Source organism: Nanorana parkeri, unplaced genomic scaffold (assembly GCF_000935625.1).
Source record: "Nanorana parkeri isolate BGI_ZX_2015 unplaced genomic scaffold, ASM93562v1 scaffold479, whole genome shotgun sequence".
NCBI classification, from domain to species: Eukaryota; Metazoa; Chordata; class Amphibia; order Anura; family Dicroglossidae; genus Nanorana; species Nanorana parkeri.
In genome coordinates, this window is record NW_017306747.1 from 564582 (window position 1) to 588671 (window position 24090).

A 24090-nucleotide genomic window follows, 5' to 3' on the forward strand; every position below is an offset into this window, starting at 1 on the left:
TCCCTCCCCCCAATGTTAATGTCAGCACTTACCTTAAATCAGTGGTTCTCAATCTCTGTAACCTCAGGACCCACATCTGTCTTTGGTCAGTAAGGTGCGACCCAAGTCGCACTGCAATGGAATGCACGGAATTAGGGTACCTCGTATTCCGGTGTGGGCGTTGGAGCTGTGGGTGGGAGGGGCGTTTAGGGGAACCATTCAAATGTATGGCAACTTAACACCCCTCCCACACCAGAATGCACGGTAAGTGCGATTGCATAGTACAGTGCGTTAAATCGCAAGGTACTATGCGATTAACGCAGTCTACTAGTGTGAATGGGCCCTCAAAAACACTGACAAACATACGTAAACACAGACCCAATCTGCTGAACTGTGACGGAGCTCCATCCATATGTGCCTTGCTTGTACAGCTCCCTTGCGCATCCTGTAGAGGTGCCGGGAGCCAGAATGTGATGTCACCATGGCACCTCTATAGGACACGTGAGGGAGCTGTAAGCAATGCACATATGTATGGAGCTCCCTCGCAGCCATAGCCCCATCCCACCCCACCTCAACCTAAGCTGACACTCGGCATCGGGCAGCATAGTTTGAATGGTTGGTTGGCACGAGAACTGACAGCGCTGCGCTAGGGGGAGGCAGAGGAGCCTCTCACCTAAGAAACGTGGAAGGCACGGGGCGACCCACTGAAAACGGGGTCGCGACCCACTTTTGGGTCAGGACCCACTTTTGGGTCAGGACCCACCAGTTGAGAACCAAGGCCTTAAATGATGTCTCTTAATCCGATCTTCTTTCCTGTCATTTTCATCTGTCCCTCCAGTGCTGCGGCGGGTCTCCGATCCAGCGCCGACTCCTCTGTCCCTGCCGGCACTTCCGATCCCACGCTGTCTGCATGCGGGTGCACGCCGTCCATAGACTTACCTTGCGTCTCTCCTCGTCTCCCGGCCAAAAATCCGAACTGCGCATGCGCCCGCCCCAAGGTGCTTTGCGGCCGCCTGAGCAGTTTCGCATTTTGGGACGGGAGCACGGGGCGAAGACAGGGGTAAGTTTAAACCGCTGGTAAAGCGTTTTTTTTTTTTAACTTTTTGCATATATCTACTGCTCGCTAGCCTTATATATATGAAAGAACACCGGAGGGTTTAGAAACCCTTTAAATGTATTTTATGTCCACCCTGAAAGGGAAAGTATACAACAAAGAAGAAAGTGATGTTCTGCCTCCTTTTGTCAATTATTTTTTTATTGTTGCTTTATTATTATTATTATTATTTCTTTATCACTTTTTTATTGTTTTAATTATTATTTTTTATTACTTTTTACTTATCTTATCTTTTACTTTTTTATCACCTTTTTATTTTCTTAATTTAATTATTATTACTTATTTATTATTTACTTATTTTTTTTATTTAACTTTATTGCTAGCACGCAGGAGCTAACAAACCTCTGTGTGATAGCATTTGGAGGTGACAGGTTCTCTTTATTGAACCTGTCACCTCCAATACAGGAGTTCTAGCACAACACTGTGCTGGCTCTCCTGTGACAGCTGAGAGGGGAAGGCTGCGAGTGCAGATCTCCCCTTTCACTGTTTACACCAGGGATGTCCAAACTGCGGCCCTCCAGCTGTGGTGGAGCTACGAATCCCATGAGGTTTTGCAAGATTCTCACAGCCACAGACATGACTCCCGGAGAGAAATGCTTCATGGGATTTGTAGTTTCACCACAGCTGGAGGTCCGGAGTTTGGACATCCCTGGTTTACACGGAGCAGAGAACAGACGTTCTCCGCTCTGCTCCCCGCTCTCCATCCTGAGGATCTCTGGCCGGCGAGGAAAGATTCTTGGTGGGCGGGGGGAGGATGGAGCCAGCAAGAACAGAGGTAGGGGCAGGGAGGACGGATCTGCAGGCTACATACCAGTGATCTTGGCAAAGCCGGGCTAAATGTAGAAAACAACTACCCGCCCGGCGCCCGGAACTCCATGTCCCGGGCGTCGGGAGATTCCACACCCCTGCCGCCCCTCTGTTCCCTGATGCCCTGAGGACCAGGCCTCTGTGGCCTTGTGGGAAATCCGGCCCTGAATAGGGATTTGTCAATGAATGGACTTCCTCGCTGGATTCCAGTGATGGTGGTTCCAACCGTGGTTGGGACATCATTGGACGACCATCTGCTTCCCTTTGTTAATACCAGAGGAAGTTTCCTATACTCCAGAAAATGGTTTTCATCCGTCTTCTTCATTGTTCTCTTTTACAAACAGTTGAACCTTTTAGCTAAAGAACTCAATTTAGTTCGTTCTGCTTTTCTTTAGCCGCCCTGAGACTGCTTACAGGGGCCCACATCCAGTGACATAAGGGATACTGCGCTGGCAGCGAAAGGGTTAAAACAAATTAAATTGCCTTGTCTGTGTGTGTAGATATTGTCGACAATCGTGGGGAACGTCAGCGTCAGTAATGTTTCCATTCTTTTTCATTCTGAATCTCTCCTTCTTTGAATACTTTTAGTCCTTTCATATAGTTACATAGTTAGCCAAGTGTTGGTAAAAAGATTATTGTTAGGCCTGCCAAGAAGTCCCGCCCGTCACTCCAATTTCCTGACCGGTAGTCTCGTTATCCCAGTGTCAGATGGAGAGATAGATGGGAATCTCGCAGCCGGGATATGCAGAGACCCGATGAGCAAGGTGTAGGCAGAACAGGACCAGCAATACAATCATAATGAAAGGAACTATTCATAGTATGGAGTCAGCCAGGGTCCGTAGCCAGTAATTAGAATTGCGCAGTACCAAAGGAAATGGGAATTCAGCGTCAGAATGCAGGTTGGGTCAGCAACAAACCGAAGGCAACAGGTCCAAAGTGTAGTCCAGAAGAAGCAGAGTCAAAGTCCAAGCCGGGTCAGCAACAAACAGAAGCACGGTACAAAAGGGTAATCCGAAGGCAGGTGGGGGACAAGCAGAAGATCATAAACCAGGAATCCAATATAGCACAGACAATAACAGCCAGGATGCACACAGGACATCCTATACTTGGGCAAAGACAGGAAGGGGAGGACAGTATTTACAGGTGACAGATTAGGTAATTTCCTGCAGCTGACCAGTAGGTGGGGTCAGAGCCCCATACAATGTAGGTGGATAGGACAAGGTCAGCACAAAATCAGAACCCTCCAGTGGCTCCACAAGCAAGGAAACAACCCAGAGACCAAAGGCTCCCAGGATCGATTCTGGGCAAGGGTGTGACACTATAATATTAAAGGAGAACTATGGGGTTAGGGCTTTTCCCCAAAGTTCTCCTTAGGTTAACAGGAGGACACCGTCACCCTAGGCTCAGTATACTGCGAGCTACAGCAGAATTATGTCTGGATCCGCCCGTGAATAACAGCTGGCTCTGCTTCTAGATAGGCAGAGCCAGCTGTTATTCACGAAGCAGAAGCAGAGCCAGCTGTGCCCGCCCGCCCCCTCCCCGTCCATTCCGCCAGTCAGTGCTTGAGGATCGGAGGGGGGAATCCAGGATCGAGAAGTGAGCGATGTGTGTTCACTCACTTCCGCATCTACTCAGCCGACCTGTGAACTATGAGGTGAGTGCTTTTCACTCCCCTCATCACACCTCATAGTTCTCCTTTACAAAAGACTTAAAGTAAAAACCTCTGCACCATGGAGGGGCTTGTTAGGACACTTCCTGTTATGGTGTTATAGAGACATCCTGTAACAACTGTTTTCAAAATTGTCACCCTGTCACATGGTTGGGACTACTGTATCCCAGAATGCGGTATATGTCCTGGGTGAATGAGGCCTAAAGCACTAGTTCACTCTGACCCTTCAAACTTAATAAAAATGATGAGAAGATGAAAGGGTTTCCAAAAATATCAAAAGGTCTCCCTGGGTTGCAGCTAAAACAGGTGCAAGTTATCCCTTGCCATTATGGGGAAGTTGTCCAAGCTCCGAGTGTGATTGTCTAGTCTTGCTAACATGTGTCCTCCTCAGCCGGTCACAAAGCCCTAAGCAAAGTTTTTATTTGTGTGTTGATTTTACGCAACACTTTTCCTCAAGGCGTTCCCATAAATGTCGGCAATCATTGTGCCGTCTTCTTCCTCCTGGTGTTCAGTCTGAGCTGGGTATTTATTTTCTTTTTAATGACTCAATTACTTTTCTGAAGAAAGAATTTATCTCCAAGAGAGTGTTTCCTCCAAGGTACACAATCGATGATGTTACAGATGCAACATAATCTTTAACATAAGCATATAAAAGAGGGGTCAGTAAAGAAGCTGGAAGGTGGGAAAGCTGAAGAGTTCTACAGAAGCCCAGTGGAGCATATAAGGAGTCTTTTTGCATGTTGTGTATGGCTGGCCAATAGAAAATGACCAATACGGGAGTGTCGGACCTTACATGGAAACCCTCGTCTGACATACCCAGTGGAAATTGTGCTTTGCCCAAGACTGGAAACCTAGGTGAATGGCGATGGAGATATATCCCCATAGGGAGCGCAGTTGTGAATACTGTAAAGGTGGTGCCTATTGTGGGGGGGGTCACATATAGGGGCGGTAGGTGTGATATGCCCAATGAAAGATGATGGAGGAGAACTGGTGATGCAGCCTGGTGAACCCGGTATTTATAACTCTGTTTTGCTTACAGGAGCTTATCCGTAAGGGGATCCCACATCACTTCAGAGCCATGGTGTGGCAGATGTTATGTAATGCGACAGACATGCCGGTGAAGAAGCAATACGCCGACCTCCTGAGGATGTCCTCACCCTGCGAGAAGCTGATCCGCAGAGACATCGCTCGAACCTATCCCGAGCACGACTTCTTCAGGGGCCAGGACAGCCTAGGACAGGAGGGGCTGTTCAATGTCATGAAGGTAATGACGTTATGTTGATAGCCCACATTATGCTGAGTTTTGGGTCACAGGAGGGCAATGCCCTTCTGTGCTCCTAAAGATCCAAAAAAGGTTTGGTCATAGTTCTCTTTTGAAATCCAAAAGAAAAACAAACCTCTTATTATCGCTACAGCACAGGTTTCTTCCTGATAGTAACAATTAGGCTAGGCTCCCACCTAGGCGACACCTCACCGCACGGCAATCGCGCATGGATTGCTGCACGGTCAGGAATGGCTAAGGTGTGAAGCGATCGCACTGTGGGTGCCATTATTTTCTAATGGCACCGCAGTCGCGCCGGGTGGATCGGGCGGTTTTCCCGCCGCAATTCCGCCCATGCTTCCGAACACAAAACATCTATTCGGAGATAGATTTGGATGTATCAGAATTCCGTATTACAGATATAACGAATGCAAACCAATCCGAATTTCATTAGCGGTAATCTCTACGAAATGTCGTTTGTTGGATGAAATTTCGTTGCAGCAACGAACGAATGAAACGAAAACAAAACGACAATTCGTACAGACTACTGCTAACAAATTTTGTCCGAATCCTGAAACCAATTGACTTTCGGACCCGAATCCCGAAAAACGAAATAATGCAAAATCTGAATCAATACTAAACAAATTTTTTGGCGGTGCACGTGTCTATTGTGTATGGAAAAAATTTACTCGTACCTTTTTTCTGTGATTGCCGCGCGGATGTCACCCCATTGAAATCAATGGGGCCACGCGGCAATCGCTGCCTGCATTGTGCAGGACTGCACGACCCCCGGGACGCGCATCTAGGGTGTAGTGCAGGTGTGAGAGCCTAGCCTTAATGTGTCCTTTCATTTCTGTATAATCACCAAACTAACATAACCAAGTTCTCAGTTTTCTAAGAGTTGACATTTACTTTTAAACATATTTAAAAACCACATTAAAACCCTAGTTGGGTAAATCATAGGCAGGGAGTAACCGGAGTTAAAGCTAAACCCTAACCAGATATAAAAGACTCAATTTATTGCAGATCTATAGATCATGACAACATCATTAAATGTATTTTCTAAATATAAGGAATGTGAGTACCTGAATGTGACCTGGTATCAGCCTTTTGCTGTCCCTGTACAGAAGGGCTGGAGTATGAGAGGAAGAAGCAGCACAAGGAGGCAGATTTCCTCTGACCAGCAGTGCCATAGGGGAACTTGACCGAGAAGCCAGCTTCATGATGATTGTCCGGGAAGCCAGCTTACCGGCCAAACAGCTAGCTCAATGCTGATTGTATAGGAAACCGGCTTTCCAGCCAATCAGAAAGGAGCCGGCTTCCCGGCCAATCGGAAAGCCAGGAGGCGGGTCATTACTCATTGTCCAGCTTCCTGATTGGCCGGGAAGTCGGCTCGAGGCTGATTGGCTGGGAAGTCGGTTTCCTGGCCAATCACAATCAAGCCGGCTGGACAACATGGAGCCGGCTCCCCTGGCAATCAGGAAGCCGGGCAGCATGTCATTACCCACCGCCCGACTTCCTGATTGCCCAGGAACCCGGCTCCATGCCAGCGGAAGCAGTACCGATACCAAAAAACTGCTATCAGTACATCGCTAGTTTCAAGGATGTTGTTGATAATTTAGTCAGCAGCTACAGAGCACCAAACTACATTCAGCTGGTTGGCAAACTTATCACAGCATACAAGACAATGAAGATGACATGACATCTTCACAACACAGCATGTCACTGAAGATCCACTTTCTGCATTCACACTTTTTGCCTGAAAATCTGGGTGCAGTCAGTGATGAACATGGTGAACGGTTTCACCAGGACATTGCCACAATGGAAAAACCATATTGGGGTAACTGGAATCCATCAACGCTGGCTGACCATTGCAATGAGATGCACCGGACACTGAGTACGAACTCAAATCAGCAGCAGAATACTTTTAGTCCTCTTGAACTTGTGCCATGTATCGGAAATTATGAACCAGATTATTATGACCACCGCATCAGTACTTCGTTGGGCCGCCTCGTGACTGTTGCCCTTCTGTTGTCTTGTACCAGTCTTGCCACTCTCCGTTCTGCCCTAACATTGACTAGTCGCTGACGGCCTCAATTCGCACGTTCAGACCCAGATTTTCGGCTGACAGTCCGGTCTTTAAACACTTTAACAATGAGCCGCTCTTGAACATTTAACGAATTCTGCTGTTTTGCTGATACTCGCTCCATGGCTCCGAGCGCCAACAATCATCCCACGTTCAAAGGCTGTTACATCGCGTTGTTTCCCCGTATCTTCAGTATTTCAAATATTTTATTGTTTTCATCTACACATTGTAAGACAAGTACACCATATAACCAGACATTACAGTACCAATCGTATAAAACATAACATTGCTCATTCTATTTTGCTGGGTTTTTGTTCTCTCCCTAGTTGTTACTAAGTCTAACCTTCGTACCTAGACAATAGGAAGAAGAACATTACCTTTATAGTTATTTAGCAAGAGGGATCTACCCTAAAGCGAATCCCCCATACTTTCCCCCTTTCAATACCCGTATCTTCAGAAATAATCACTTCTACTGTCGTGGTAAACAACTGCTTCCCTATTTATAATGGTCTGGCCCTCTAGCAACTTCAGCGCCAAATAATAGCTAATTTGCCTACAAACGCCAGGTGGTCATATTAAACTTGCCACTCAGTGTATATAAATTAACATTATGAAAGAAACACATTATAGGGATTAAAGTTCATTTCGTATTTCTCAAGATGCCCCCAGTGAAGAATATCCCTTCAAATTATTGGCATCGGTGGGATAGTGACCCCCAGGGGAGAATAGCCCCTCAAATCATTGGTGTCAGTGGAACAGTGGCCTTCAGGGGAGGATAGCACCTAAAATGATTGGTGTCAGTGTGATAGCGGGGCCCATGGAAGATTGGCTCTCGCAATCAATAGTGATTGTGGGATATTGGCCCCCAGGGGAGAATAGTCCCAGAAATCTTGAGGGTCAGGTACTCCAGGTATGTTGTAGTCTTTATTCTTGTATTTAATATTATAGTATATTTATTATTTTTATTTATACCTTACTGATATTGATAACATACTGTGAGCTGCAGATATAACTGACATTTTTTTTCAAGGGTTCCTTTCGGTCAGGGGTACGCAAGCTCCAGCCCGCCAACTTGTACAACTGCAATCCCATAAGGCATTGCAAGACTCTGACGGCCACAGACATGGCTCCCAGAGGCAAGATGGGATTTCAATTTTTACCCCAGCTGGAGGCCCGGATTCTCCAACCCCTGCTTTAAGTTAAAAAGGTTGAGAAAGGCTGACTTAGAATATCCTCGGTAGTCAAGGGACAAGACAGAGCGCCTCCATAGTGTAAAAGTGTAATTTATTTGTACAACACCCAAATAAAAATGTACTTACAGGAAAGTCGGTGGTTAAAAGCATACAAATGGTGATGAAGTATAAAATCTCTAGCAGCGGAAGTCTGAAGGAGTACAGCACATCAGCATCCTCTGCCCCCTTGAGTTCTAAAGGTCTACGCGTTTCAGGGGCATGCCCCCTTCATCAGAACCCCTCATCCTCGGTAGTCGTCTGACACCTTCTATACATACAATATACATGATTCATATGAAAATATATTTTATGCCATCCAGTTTGTGATAATGATGTCATTGACTGTTTAGATTTAAGTGTTGATTTTCGGTGGAGAGTTGACATGTGGCTGTAAAGTACGGGCAAAGGTCGTGACTTGTATTCCTTTCTTCCACAGGCGTACTCGCTGATAGACCGGGAAGTTGGTTACTGCCAGGGCAGTGCCTTCATCGTGGGCCTTCTTCTCATGCAGGTGACGTGTCCAAACCATAGAGATCTTGTCGTACAGAATCCTCATCCCACGTACATTACAATCTGACCGTATAGTCTTCTGTATCTACAAATCCTCTTGTATGAAAATCAAATTACCTACATCAGTGGTTGTCAACATTAGTGAAACCGGGGCCTGGCAAATTCTTCTGAAACCTTCAATGCCTCAAGAGTGAAGAAGTAAAAAGGGTCATGGCCGCCACAGAAGAATAGCCCCTCAGTAGAAGAGTGGCCCTCAGGAGAGAATCCCCCACTAAATCATTGGAGTCAATGGGATAGTGGCCACCAGGGAAGAATAGCTCCCCAAATCATTGGTGGCAGTGGTACAGTGGTTCCCAAAGGAGAATATACCCTCAAATCATTGGTGGCAGTGGGATAGTGAATTCCAGGGTCAAATAGTTGTTTAAATCATTGATATCAGTGGGATAGTGGTCCCAAAGGAAGAATATTGCATCAAATCATTGGTGTCGGTGAAATAATGGGCCCCAGGGGAGAATGGACCCCCCAAATAATCACTGGGATAGTGGCCCCCAGAGGAGAATAGCCTCTCAAATAATTAGAGTCAGTGGTATGGTAAGCCCCAGGGAAGAATGGCACCCAAATCATTAGCGTCAGTGAAATCGTGGGCCCCAGGGGAGAATGGACCCCCAAATCATTGGTGCCTGTGGGATAGTGGCCACAAGGGGAGAATAGTCTCTGAAATCATTGGTGTCAGTGGAATAGTGAGCCCCAATGGAGAATGGCCCCCAAATCATTAACGTCATTGGTGGTGCTTCACTTACGTTGGGTACCTTGTGCTGCCCACTGGTGCCTCTCATAATGATGTATTTCTCAGCGCAGCTCTCTGCCTTAATACACTTTGAATGAAGGGTGCCTTGTTTGTACCCCATTAGGGGGTGGGGCAATGATGCCCAAATGCAGGACATCATTGCCCCTGCCCCTAGGGGGCCACCACCAAGGCACCATTTATTCATAGTGTATTAAACCAGAGAGCTGTGCTGACGTCATCACATCGGTGCCACTCTCTAATTCAGCAGAGGAACGCCCCAGAGCTACCACCTGGGCACCCTCCGTCCATAGTGTATTTAAGCAAAGCGCTGTGCTGATGTCATCACAGCAGCGCCACTCTCCGATACCACTCAAGTCGAGACTGAGGACATCTTGTGGCGAAAAAGAAGTAGTGTAGCGGACCAGTATGTATTGACGCAGAGTATCGCAGCCTGAGCTTCTTTTTTATTGTGTACCGCTTGTGGTATATTTTGATTCTAAAATAATTGCTAGAGTTGGACTGCAAATGAGAATTCTGATTGGTTGCTATGGGCAGTAACCCAAATGATGGGCTCATTTTCCTTTCTCCACTTTTAATGAATCGGCCCCACTGACACCTGGGACTCCATTGTAACGGTCAGAGTATATGACAGTCAGAGATACGTTGTGGTAGTCTAATGATCTTTTAGCTGTCTTTATATTTGTATCCTCCTTTCATCTTTCCTCATTATGTCTCCTCGTCAGATGCCGGAGGAAGACGCCTTTTGTGTCTTTGTGCGGCTGATGCAGGAATATCGGTTACGGGAACTCTTTAAGCCCAGTATGGCTGAGCTGGGCCTGTGTATATATCAGCTGGAATATATGTTACAGGTACGGTCCATTGTTATTCCTGTCCTAAATGAAATCCACATATTGACTTTTGGTTTTGATTTTATAGATTGTAACTATTAGTTCATCATTAGGCCTCATTCACACTAGAAAGGGCCGGGCCGTACAGCTCCATGCTGCGTGCACGGCTTTAGCTCCCGTGAAGGACAGGTGCTGCGTGTGATTTGTACGCAGCCCTCGTCCTTCTCTATGGGACTAAGCGGCCATACGCCGCCCTACGCTCTCACCAAGTGCAGGTCCGTACGGGTGCGGGTGTCCCGGCTCCGACGCAGACAGGATCCATCCTGTGAACGTACGAGTACAGACACCCGCACGGACGTGCAGGGCAGGTGAGCGCAGGGCGGCGTACGGCCGCGTAGTCCCATAGAGAAGGACCGGGGCTGCGTACTAATCACACGCAGCACCTGTCCTTCCCGTGTCTGTACAGCTACCCAGACTGGCCCGGCGCTACCGCAAGGCAAGTCAGGCGGCCGCCTGAATTGAACAAGCTTCACCTAAAGGAAAAAACAATACCAGAAGAATGGCTGCAGCAGTATAACCACTTCAGGATGAGGACGTGTGTTTGTTTGTGTGTGTGTGTGTGTGTGTGTGTGTATATATATATCTGTGTGTGTGTGTGCACATACATACTGTGTTTGTGTGTGTGTATATGTATATATGTGTGAAGTGGTTAAATAAAAACGAGTCAATTACCCCAATAACACTCATGAGCTCTGATCGCTAGTTATATAACCTAACCTGGAAGGTGAGCTCGCTGACTGAGCCCCAAATATCAGTCAAACCCAACAGCTTTAAAATTTAAGGTGGAACTCTTCATTGCAGAATGAGACTCTGTCATTCTGCCCATTTCCTGTAAAACCAGCATAGGGGGCTCCTCATCACACAGGTTGGGCTCACAGTACTCCAGGACAGAGTAGGACTCATATGATTCTCTCTTGCCTCTCCCGCGGCTCTCCAAGTTCCTTATGCCACCACCGTCCCTGGGAATGGTCACAATTAGGTCTTATTTTCGGGGTAGGTCTTATATTTTAGCAATTCACAAAAAATAGTACTAGGTCTTATTTTAGGGGTAGGTCTTATTTTCGGGGAAACAGGGTATATACAGCAGCCTCCCTCCGTCTTGAGTAGCACAGGCACCCAGTGATGATATCACTGGGTCTAAAATAAGGTAGGACATGACAACGGAAATGTTTTATCCATGGGGAGTGGAGAGGAGAAGGATAAAAATAAGCCGATCGAACTTCAGCTTTCAGGCCTCGTCCATAGTAAGTACATTTCATTTGATATTTTCCTCCTTACTAATACAATGTGTATTTCACAGGACCAGCTCCCGGAGCTGAATCTACACTTCCGCTCCCACTGTTTCCTCACATCAATGTATGCCTCCTCCTGGTTTCTAACCCTATTCCTCACCACCTTTCCCCTGCCTGTGGCCACGCGGATCTTTGATATCTTCATCTATGAGGTCAGTGACAGCTCCTGTTACTAGATGACGGCTCGTCTTATGCAGGAATGGGGTATCATGTCATTGTATGATTTTTCATGTCACTTTGCAGGGGCTGGAGGTCATATTCCGAGTAGGGATGGCAATACTGACTGTAAACCAGACGGAGCTCATGCAGCTGGACATGGAGGGGATGTCACAGGTAGGGATTGTCAGCTGCATTCTGCAATACATGCGAAGGGGCAGGGAATGGTGAGAAGCCAGTTTATGTCCACACGTCAGCCAGATGTGTTTCAGTTAAGTCTTTGCTTTTCGTTAAAGGGACCCTTGGGACTCCAACTCTTGTGGAAGTCCCATGAGGCATTGCAAGACTCTGACAGCCACAGGCATGATTCCCAGAGGCAGAGTCATGATTGGATTTATAGCTTCACCACATCTGGAATGCCAAAGTTGTCTACCCCTGCTTTAAAGGAGAACTATGGGGTCAGTGTTTTTCCCCATAGTTCTCCTAAGGGTAACGGGAGGGCACAAACTAGCGTCCTCCCGTAACCCAAAGCTCAGTATACCGCAAGCTACAGCTCGCGGTATACTGAGACCGCCTAAACCGGGACAGATCCTGACATTACTGTCTGGATCCACCCAGCTGTGTGATTGACAGCTGGCTCTGCCCAGCCAGCTGTACCCGTCAGGGCTGGCGGATCGGACAGGGGAGGGCGGGAATCCCTGCAGGGAGCCGTGAGTGGCAGTTACCGCTCTCTGCAGGGACAGGATCGAGAAGTGAGCGAGCGACGGTATGTGTTCTCTCACTTCCCGATCTATTGAGCAGACCTGTGACAGTTTCATTGTCACAGGTCGGCTCGAACTATGAGGCTGAGTGATTTTCACTCACTTCATAGTTCTCCTTTAAGGTCTATAGTCTTCTAAAGGGATGCAGTATGTTGCAGCTTTCCTCATTAGAACACTGAGATTGCTCAGGTGGCTATAATGAGATTCTCCTGTTCAGGAATCGGTGAGGACATGGTAAAACAAACAGCTGTTTCTTTAGAACGAAGGAAGGAAGGAATCTGCTAAAAACCCTCGCAATGTATGTAGATCGCCTAGAGAAGAGCTTGTTTTCTCAACAAAAGTCAAGTTATGCTTTAAAGGAGAAGTCCGCTTCATCCGCCACCACAAGACTTGGAACACTAACCAAGCATTTGGTGAAAGTTTGTGATCTAAGTGCCTTGTGCCTTTACCCTGTTTGCTGATGTAGGCGACTCTACGCCCTCTCTTGCTGAAGCTGGCGCCATCTTATATGTGTCTCTGCACTTACTTCCCCCATTCATTTCTTTCACACTCAATCATCAACTCATACGCTGCATAAAGAAGCCAAACCTTGCTTTGAATTGGAGGTTGCCATTGTGCTGAGACATGTACAGTGTCGCAGCTCATCTCCATACGGCAGTGAGTAAGAAAAGACAGTGACGAGGCAAAATTCTCCTAACCCCTGTGATGTCACTAGTCACATGGGGTTTCAGGACGCAAACAGAGAATCCTAAGAGATGTAAGCCAGAGATAGTTCATGGTGTCATCCCTGCAAGGTGCACTTCATAGCTTGGCATGGTCATCTGGCAATGCGCAAGTGATGTCACAAGGGACAGGGCCATCCCTATAATCACGCTATATGGAGGTTGCTTCAGGCGGCATCTCATTGGCTCACGTGGGGAAGGGAGGCAGGTGTGCCTGTTCCCCCATTCCAACCAGAGTGTCCCAGGTTGCTAAAAACTCTTAGCAACCTGTGATGCTCTGGCACGTCATCCAGCTCCTAACAACCAGTGATGTCAGTGGGTTGGTGGAATGCCAAACAGGGGCACCATACAACCCCCCTTCAGTTACGTGCCCCCCCCTGCTAGTCTGCTGTCTCACTAGTAATAAAAACATCTGTTTGTCAGTGAGAAAAAAATCAGTGACAGCTTGTGATAACGCTGTCTGGCACCCTGTCTAGCTCCCTGATGACACTGGTTGCCAGATAAGCTGACAGAGGTACTGTGCAACCCCCCCCCCGCTCACCCCCAATGGCATGCACCACCAACACAACCCCCCATAATGTGCACCGCCAGCCTTGCCCAACAGCCTCAGGCAGCAAAAAATTGTAGGAATGCTCTTGACCAGAAAACATAACCTCAATATCTCTTGAATGGAAAGGCTTTTCAGGATTTGGAGACTATCAACAAGAAGTAAATATAATCTGCTTGTAGATGAGGGCAAGTTGTAATTTGACTTCCCCTTTAAGGGCCTGTGTCTATGGGCTTTTGTTCACGTCAGAACCGCTTCTGTGCTCATACACATCTATGGCAATGCAAAGCCTACTGGAAGCAGACCAAACGCAGGTCAAGTGGACCTGCAATGAATCCTGAATAATCTTAGAAGCATCTCTGATGTCCAAAAGCACGCTGCAGTCCCCTTCAACACAAACCCAAATCCCCTTGGCACAGGCGCTGGAAGACCAGCCAAGTTGTGACAGGCCCGGATCAGTATGGTAAGAGGTGTACACTTTTATAGGTCCTCTATTTATAGAGATGTACACTGCCTCAGATGTATGCTTATGAAACGGTAGAGCATAGACCTGCATCTTGATCAAAGCCGACATGCACTGATTCACCAACCAATGCAATCAAAACAAAGTTTAATTTCTGTACTGTACTGCAGATCCAATGGAACCAATGTTTAATTTCTGTACTGTACTGCAGATCCAATGGAACCAATGTTTAATTTCTGTTGACTTAGGATGTCCTGTAGATCCAATGGAGCCAAAGTTTAATTTCTGCACATTTTCAGTATTTTCAGAAGGTGATCCCGCACCAGTTTGAAAGCTGCCCTGATAAACTGATCCACAAGGCCTACCAAGTCAAGTACAACCCAAAGAGAATGAAGCGGTATGAAGAGGATATTGAGCCTTATTGGGGTAACTTGTTCTAGAGTCGGTTTTAAAGCTGAAAGTCTCTGTCCTTCCCTCTGTAGACTGGAGAAAGAATACGCTGCTATTAAAAGTAAAGAGATGGAGGAGCAAATTGAAATCAAGGTAGGTACCGAAAAGGTTATGTCATCTTTTTTGTTTCTGCTGGTAGACATGTAGAGTGTGGTCTATGAAATGTAGACAATAGTGAGCGGAAAAGTTGAGTATTGTCATGCTGCTCTAGATCCTTGGTGTCCAACGCACGGCCTTTGAGCCCAATGTGGCCCACCAGCTCTCTATTTGCCGCCTGCTGTGTTCTGGGCACCAGAGGGTGGCAGAGTGCTAGGGGCGGTGGGTGCGGAAACAGTCCAGCACTGAAATAAGACTGTACTGTCAGATGAAGTGACCTCTGCCCGATAGTACAAGTAAAGTCTTGGCCATATTGAGGCGAGACAGTGGAACAGGTAAAAGGGGTTATTATTGCACTCATGACCCGAATGCTCGGGGTTATGCAGGCAGTGACACAAATATCGGGGTTAATATTGCAGCCAATGACACCAGTACTGGGGGTTATTATTGCAGCCAGTGACACCAGTACTGGGGGGTTATTATTGCAGCCAGTTCTGGGGATTTTGATTTCACCCACTGACCCTAATGCTGGGGTTTGTTATTCCAGCCAATGACACCAGAGCTGGGGGTTTGTTATTCCAGCCAATGACACCAGTGCTGGGGGTTATTATTGCAGCCAATAACACCAGAGCTGGGGGATATTATTGCAGCCAATGACACCAGAGCTGGGGGATATTATTGCAGCCAATGACACCAGAGCTGGGGGTTATTGTTGCAGCCAATGACACCAGAGCTGGGGGTTATTATTGCAGCCAATGACACCAGAGCTGGGGGTTATTAGTGCAGCCAGTGACACCAGAGCTGGGGGCTATTATTGCAGCCAGTGACACCAGAGCTGGGGGCTATTATTGCAGCCAGTGACACCAGAGCTGGGGACTATTATTGCAGCCAATGGCACCAATGCTGGGGGATATTATTGCATCCACTGACATCAATGATGGGGCTTATTTTACTCCCACTTTTTCTTCAGTGTGCATTGCAATATGTTGCAAGAAATGCAGCAGGACTGACATTTTCAGGTGTTGAGCTGTGTTCCACCTCATGAATTTTCAATGGGCTGCATAACTTGATGCAATGTACTACAGCACATGAAAACGCACTGCTACTGTGCATCCCCCTGGAATTGGCTCCCAGGATGGACTACAATCTCAATACAAATGAGTAAACTAAACATGAGATTGTAGTCCATCTCGGGAGCGAGCTTGGAGCGGTGACTACTTTACAACACACACAGGGACCATGAGGAACAGATGTAGCCCCCCTCCAGAAGGAAGGACAGTGTCAGCACCAATTCAGAGATGATTGGAGGATCTACAGCCAAGTGATACACAAATAAGATACATTGTTGTTCAGAGTTAAGGGACTTGAATGTATTATTAAGATTTAACTCCTCAGTTTGGTGTCACTTTAACAAAAAATAGTCCTTGTAGTTCTTCTAGATCTAAGGAAGAGTCAAAGCTGCCTCCTTCCTGTGCACATCTCCTTTCTCATGGAGCTTGATCTCTTCAGCCTTGTTCATCCAAATCCAACAATATCTATTTTGTCAGATAGCACAGCAGATAATATTGATCTTTGTGGCCTTGAATGTGAGTAGGGTTGCCACCTTTTCTTCAAATGAAACCCGAACACACTCTAGCGACGCAAGAACATTTTTTGGTGAGAACGAGTCGTTGCTTATGCATATGTAAATATCACCGTTGAGACTATTTTCAGTGGGGGGGACCAGTAGCCCCTATCTTAATTTTGGTTGCCCCTTTCTGCCTGACATCTTGTGCCCGGGTTTCTGCTGCCATGAAACCCGGACACAGCATTCAAAACCCGGACTGTCCGGGTGAATCCTGGACAGGTGGCAACCCTAAATGTGAGTATGACTAGTAGGCCTCAAGAGGTTTTTTTGTATTTTTTCACCTGCCATCTGCTCTGTCTGTCACCACTCTATGCAGAGACTAAGATCGGAGAATAGACTTCTGAAGCAACGGATTGAAACTCTAGAGAAAGTAAGATTTGTGGAACTTTCTTATACGCTGCACCCTTTCTGCTCATCACACAGTCTATGGTACTGCCATCTTGCTCCTATCCCCCTTTTCCCCTCCACACATCACATTTAAAGATGGCTGCTTGACTTCTTGCACAATGTAAATTGAACTTATTCTACGAATAGATAATTTTTCTTAATATCTGTGCTGTGTCAGATGTTCTTTTTAAAGGGGTTCTCTACTTGAAATTAAAAAGAGACATATACAATGTATTAGATATTGAGTTTCTGGTTGTCTGCTGTCTCGCATGGTTTTAACTCGGACCATGAAGCCGTGCCAGACTTGGTCTAAACCAATGGTTCTCAACCTGTGTAACCTCAGGACCCACATTTGTCCTTGGTGACCCAAGTCGCACCGCACTGGAAGGCACGGCATTGTGGTACCATGCCTTCTGGTGTGGGCAATCGAACTGTGGGTGGGAGGTGCGTTTGGGGTGCAATTCAAATTAATGGCAATGCAACACACCTTCCACACCAATATGCACAGTAGGTGCGATTGCGTGGTAAAGTGTGTTAATCGCACAGGACTGTGTGATTAACACACTGTACTAGTGTGAACGGTTCCTCAAAAACACCGACAGACACGCACAACCACAGACATCATTTCACACAATCACAGACATTCTCACACACACACACATATTCCCAAAAACAATTTTAAGATCCACCCAATCTTCCTATCTTACAGGAACTGGAGTAGATCCTCAGCATGCGGTCCAGTGTAGGCTGCTGTGACGGAGCTCCATCCATATGTGCATTGCTTGTACAGCTCCCTTATGGGTCCTGTAGTGGTGCCAGGAGCCAGGATGTGATGTCACTCCGGTCCAGGCATCTCTACAGGACTTGTGAGGGAGCTGTAAGCAATCTACATATGGATGGAGCTCCCTCGCAGCTATACCCCCAGCCCACCCCACCTCAAGCTGAGACTCGCCACCATGCAGCATATTTTGAATGGCTGCTTGGTGTGAGAACTGACAGCGCTGAGCTAGAGGGAGGCTGAGGAGCCTCTCATCTAAAAAAGTGGAAGGCACGCGACGACCCACTGAACACAGAGTCACGACCCACCAGTTGAGAACCAAGGGTCTAAAACATTACATTTGGTGTCAACAAACATTGCAATCATCCATTCGGATATAACAGCTCACTATAAGAATCTTTATATGATATCGATAGATTTTATCTGTCAAATAAAAGTAAACAAAATAAAGTCTGTTTCTTGCTTAGGGGGGTTGTGCAGGAAACGACCACATGTCTGAAGTTGGGATAAAATTTTGGAATCCAGTAGAGGACCCCGACCATAAAGCGGCCATTTTTAAATCCTCTCAGGGTGATATTGCAGTAATTGAATGTAGCAGCCTTTGTAGAGAGACCTGTCTAATTCAGTCCTGCTTCTTGTAGTGCGGTGGTGGTTACCTTTTTCTTTCTTTCTCTCCCCTCTGCTCTCTCTCTGGCTCTTTCTTGCTTTACCTCTTTTCTTCCCGTCTCCTCGTCCTTGTGGACTGTCTCATAGGAGAGTGCTGCATTAGCGGACAGGCTCATCCAGGTACAGTTTTCTATCTTCTTGCCTTTTTTGGGCTTTAGGACCATCCCCCTATTATTTCCTTCCTTTCCCGGTGTATTTTTTTCCTGTCATAAGAGTTGAAAATTGGAGCTGGGTGGCAATTGTTCCTTAGGGTAATAACACATCCAGTTGTTAGGAGGATACAAGAAGGACATAGTAAATGTGTGTGAACCTAAGCACTTCAGCCATATTACTCCCAATGGGCCTATTAAGTTAGGAAACTGTGGTCCCCATAAAGGGCTAGGTACCAGAGGACAAGCAGATGCCTCCTAAACATGGGCATTGTGAGGAGTACCCATAAACCTAGAGGGAATGCCAGTTGTTAGGAGAATACAAGAAGGACATAGTAAATGTGTGTGAACCTGAGCACTTCAGCCATATTACTCGCGATCGGCCTATTAGGTTAGGAAACCATGGTCCCCATAATGATCCAGGTACCAGAGGCCAAGCAGATGTCTCTGGGTATTGTGAGGAGTACCCATAAACCTAGAAGGTAGTCAGGCATGGTCCAATCACCCTCAAACAAGATGGTCAGTGAGGTTTTCCAGAAACTGTGTGCTCATCTCAGCCAAACATACAAGGTTATGTACTGGGGTATGGCAAGACAGACTCAATGCCATCTTACATGCAGGGTATAGTAACAATGAATCCTTCCAGCCGATTATTTGCTTGACAAAACGGTCAGCTGGGGCTTTTAGACCATGCCATAGACATAATGTCATCTCCCCTTTCAAACTGGCTAAATCAGAGGTTTGTCTACAACCAAGTTTATGGCTATAGCAGATCAAGAAAGTTGACATTTGTTCCAGGAATCTATCTAGGAGATGAAAGGGCCACATAGTGACCAGTAAGACTTCCATGTACCACCATCCAAACCTTGAACATGTGGGCTCATTGTGTACATACATGCAGGAAATATTTATACGATGCACTCAAATGAACGCACTTCCATGTATCAGACATCGTTCCCCAGATATTGGTAGGACCTCATTTTCAAAAAAAGGGTATTTAGTGAATGCAATGCCAAGTGCACGGGGACTGGAAGAGGGTTATCCTCCTCTTTAATGGACAGCTTAGGAGAAATTGTTGCAGGATAAAGCAAGCCACAATCCATTAGGGCTAGAAGCCGAAAGTGACTTGGTTTTCCTGGCTGCCTCCACTAGGGTCAGGTGACACGGGCGCAGGAAGCCGAGGAGAACTACGCCATAAAGCGAGAGCTGGCCTTGGTAAAGCAGCAATATTACACAGCAACCGAGAACCTTCAGAGTGCCCAGAACCAAATCCGCCAACTACAGGACAAGCAGGTGAGAGACACAGCGGACGCAGGACTCCGGCGGAGGTTGGTGAACTGCGTCTTTTATATAAAGGGGCATTTTATTCATCGTATTCATGTGGACACCAAATACAACTTTATATTGTCTTATAGAAGCAGAAAAATAGACTTTGATTGTCCTCATGTGCTTCTTCCTTCAAACCTAAGAGTACCGGGGGGGATTCATCTTAGGCTTTGTGTGCAGACACTTTTCTCCTATGTATCATTTATTTGTAGAACTACAATTCACACTCTGTACACCTTGTACATTATAACTTACTACATACATCAAATGCACCTTGCACATCATAACCTATATACCAACATGAACAAAGTATACCTTGTTCATCTTAATCTATGCAACAACACTATACCCAAAGGACACCCTGTACACCATAACCTGCATAATGACACCATACACAATGTATACCCTGTACACCATAACCTGCATAATGACACCATACACAATGTATACCCTGTACTCCAGGGGTGCCCATTAGGTCGATCGCGATCTACCAGTCAATTGGAAAGCGAACATTGGTAGATCGCGATCGGCTGTGTCCTGTCCTCCCGGGGTGCTCGTGCGGCTGCCGGCTGAATGTGTCAGATGCCGCAGACGGGAAGGGGCTGGATACCTCTCCCCGTGTGCAACGTCAGCCGCATTTGGCCACACGAGCACCGCAGGAGGACAGGACGCCGGCGCACGAGAGGAGACCCGGGAAGCTGCTGCAGTGCAGGTAAGAAAAGACAGACAGGAGAGAGAAGAGACAGCAGAGAAAGTGAAAGGAGAGACAGCAGAGAGAGAGAGAAGAGAGACAGCAGAGAAAGGGAGGGAAGAGACAGCAAAGAGAGAGAAAGCAGAGAGAGAAGAGACAGCAAAGAGAGAGAAGAGACAGCAGAGAGAGAAGAAAGACAGCAGAGAAAGGGAGGGAAGAGACAGCAGAGAAAGGGAGAGAAGAGACAGCAGAGAGAGAGAAGAGAGACAACAGAGAGAGAAGAGACAGCAGAGAGAGAGAAGAGAGACAGCAGAGAGAGAGAAGAGACAGCAGAGAGAGAGAAGAGACAGCAGAGAGAGAGAAGAGACAGCAGAGAGAGAGAAGAGACAGCAGAGAGAGAGAAGAAAGAGAGCAGAGAAAGTGAGAGAAGAGACAGCAGATAGAAACAGGGTAGAGAGAGAAAAGACAGAAGAGAAGAGTGAGGGCCGGTTCAAACCACAGTGTTCCAGTTGCGGGAGATCGCACTGCGGGCGGGGGGCGTGGCTGCGATGGCATTGACTTCAATGCACCACCACGCCCCCTCCCGCCCCTGAACGCAGGTGTTTTTTTGTTGGTAGATCTCATTGAGCTCGTCATTTGAAAAGTTGTGGAATTTGAAAAATTGTGGGCGCCCCTGCTGTATATCATAACCTGTATAATTACTCCATACACAAAGTATACCCTGTACACCATAACCTGTATAATAGTGACCGTGCTTTCTACTGCCTCCTGTTTAATATACGTGTTCATATCTATGTTTGTGTACACGTTACAGAATGATCCCAGGGTCACCTCAGAGTTGGTCACCCACTTGGAGTCGGAGCTGGAGCAGTCACGGCTGAGAGAAGCAGAGTCTCTGGAAGCACTGAGGGAGATGCAGGAGAAGGTGGTAGAGCTGGAAAAGGTGAGAGACGGATACAACCTGTACAATGTAGAGACAGACCGTTGTTCCCCGCTGCCTCCAATGGAATCTTCTGGAGGAGGACGTTGGACCGGACAGCAGATACCACGTGATGCCTGATTTTACTTCTGAGATATATTATTACATCTAAACTCCATCATCCTCTGCCCTCCCCCTGCACAATGACACTGCCTCGGTTTCCAGCAAGGGCGTTCTCAGGACAGAGGGGTAGCAGTTGATGGAGCTTAGCCAAACGTGTAATATGAGGCATATTGTTATATCTGCTATGTGACCCGTTCACCCCACAATGTATGCATCTGTCCGTACCGCACTGGAGCTCATCCAAAGTCTCTGTCTGTCTTCACTGTGGAGTATAGAAATGAAGAAAATGTCACTTTTGAAATTTTTTTGACTAGCCCGAGTGCTAGAAGGGCTCAATTTAGCGTGCAGGCTAGTGTTAACCAGTGAAGTCACAAGGCGGCCTGCACCCGGGTGTCACCCCCCTCTAAAAAGTCGGGCACAGTCGACAGTGCAGGAAAGAGGAGGGGACCCGGCGGCATACCACATCCCGCCGGGTGAACGTCCCCTCCTCTCTCTGCCAGCGCCCATCAGTAAGATGGCCGCCGGCAGGCGTCACTTAGAGGACGTCATCGCGCATGCGTGTGGTGACGTCACGGCGGGGTGTCACCCGGTCTCTGCTCCCGGTGACACCCGGCCTCGGGATGCCCCTGGTGTGAATGAGCCCTAAATATGTTCCAGGTGCATTAAAACAAAAGGCGTGCAAAGTTACAGCCACATCCTGAGTAGAAAAGCCTGTCCCCTGCCTGCATGCTGTAGAGAAGGACCCTTGAGTTTTGTGCGGGAGCAGTGGTCTCTCTGCAGAGGTCCCACAGGCCCCTTGCTGAGTGACAGCTGCATCTCTCCAATCAGCAGTGGGCAAAAGCCATTGGATTGGAGAACATTTGATTAGTGTAACCATTTTTCATTCCGTTTCTGTTCGGCCTTTTAACATTGATTTAAAAAGAACAAGTTTTATTTCCTGCAGCGGAACAGCGCTCTCCCAGATGAGAACAACGTTGCGATGCTCCAGGAGGAGGTTCTGTGCATGCGGAGGAGAGAGGCCCATGCTCTACAGGTCATGCGAGAGGGTCAGCAGCAAGTCACTGAACTGACAGACCGTTGGCAGGTAAGCTCTGTATTATTCCCGTGCACAGAAGCCGTCATCCCTTTAAAGCAGATGCAACCTCGCACTCCAGCTGGGTTGAAACTACAAATGCCGACACAGCTCTGCTTCTGAGAGTCATACTTATGGCTGTCAGAGTCTTGCAATGTCTCATAGGACTTGTCGTTCCACAACAGCTGGAGTGCCGAGGTTGCCTGCCCTGGGATATACTGTTGCTTCAACTCCTTCTCCAGCTGATAGTATTATTCTGCATTGCTGTATAATGTATTGCTGGGATTTGTAGTCCTCTATAGCTGATGGTATTATTCTGCATTGCTGTATAATGTATTGCTGGGATATGTAGTCCCCCTACAGATTGGAGTGAGTGGCAGAACTACCAGGGTCCTGGTGCTCCACCACTGTCCTAAAATCATTAGTCTGTATTGTTTTAGAAAATCTGTCACATGACACACACAAAAAGGTATTAGTAATTGGTATCGGCGAGTACTTGAGGAAAAGTTTTGGTACTCGTATAGTCGGGTAAAAATGGTATCGGTGCATCCCTACAAAATAGAAACATTTGCTCTGTGCCGGATAAGAGGGAAACGTCGTTATGTCTTTCAATCTATAGCAACAAGATGCATAGAAATACTATTGATATTTAACCTCTTTCCCTTTCATGCAGGCCCTGTCTTCCCGGGGAGGTGGCATTTGGAAAGACTCTCCTCGTAAGAACGCAACCGGGGACCTGCAAGATGAGGTCATGTCCTCTCGGTTACGTGAAGTCCATGCTCAGAGCGAAACGCGTGAACTTCGCCAGAGGGTACTCATTCTGGAAAGTCAGGTGACCTCGCACTTCCCGTCAGTGGTTGTCTCCTGTATTGACCTCTGTGTAGTATATTTCATTAATGCAGAGTCCAGACCGAATGACACAGAATGGGAACGGTTTTGCAGCACGCTGGTGCTGAGTGAACGCAGAAGAGGCAGATGACAATGGACGCGCTTTGTATATTAGAATAAATTTGCAGTCAATGTGGACACATAGGCCTGCTGGTGTAAAATGGGTCTACAGCCTGGATAACCGTGCATAGGTGGAGTGATAAAACAGGTTACTTACACATACACTGAATGTTGGTGGCGTTGGCGGACATCTGTCCCTCACACCTGTATGGGATCGTTGGACATCCCGTTCCAAAAACCAGTTTGCAGTTTCCACTCACTGGCGGAAGCACCAGGGTTGCAGTGGTCGCACATGCCACCAGGCCCTGGTATTCCACCACTTGGGGGGGGCAGAAAGGAAGAAGAGGGCCCGGCCCCGGTAACCACCGAGGTGCTGACATTGCCTCCCCAGGGGCCCTTAGATCTCCTGGCCCTGGTGCCCCACTTATCTCTGACCCAAACCTTGGTCAGAGAGCCACTGGTTTGTCTAATCATCTAGGTGGTCCACATAAGGGTCACTTGGTGTCCTGAACCTGGGACACAAACCGAAGTACAGCTGCAGGCCTCACAGAACAACGGCTAAGG

At 47.2% G+C, this 24090-nt stretch overlaps 1 protein-coding gene across 1 annotated transcript in view; it reads left to right on the plus strand.

The window, feature by feature from the left end:
- Positions 1-24090, plus strand: part of EVI5L (ecotropic viral integration site 5 like) — a 61117-nt gene that overhangs the window by 27239 nt on the left and 9788 nt on the right. The window contains exons 4-16 of the mRNA XM_018560830.1: positions 4609-4833; positions 8585-8659; positions 10189-10314; positions 11654-11797; positions 11889-11978; positions 14594-14691; positions 14777-14837; positions 16784-16837; positions 18386-18418; positions 19600-19740; positions 21279-21407; positions 22450-22590; positions 23252-23410. Of these exons, the coding sequence (XP_018416332.1) occupies positions 4609-4833; positions 8585-8659; positions 10189-10314; positions 11654-11797; positions 11889-11978; positions 14594-14691; positions 14777-14837; positions 16784-16837; positions 18386-18418; positions 19600-19740; positions 21279-21407; positions 22450-22590; positions 23252-23410 (1476 nt within the window). The remainder of the gene's footprint in view (positions 1-4608; positions 4834-8584; positions 8660-10188; positions 10315-11653; positions 11798-11888; positions 11979-14593; positions 14692-14776; positions 14838-16783; positions 16838-18385; positions 18419-19599; positions 19741-21278; positions 21408-22449; positions 22591-23251; positions 23411-24090) is intronic.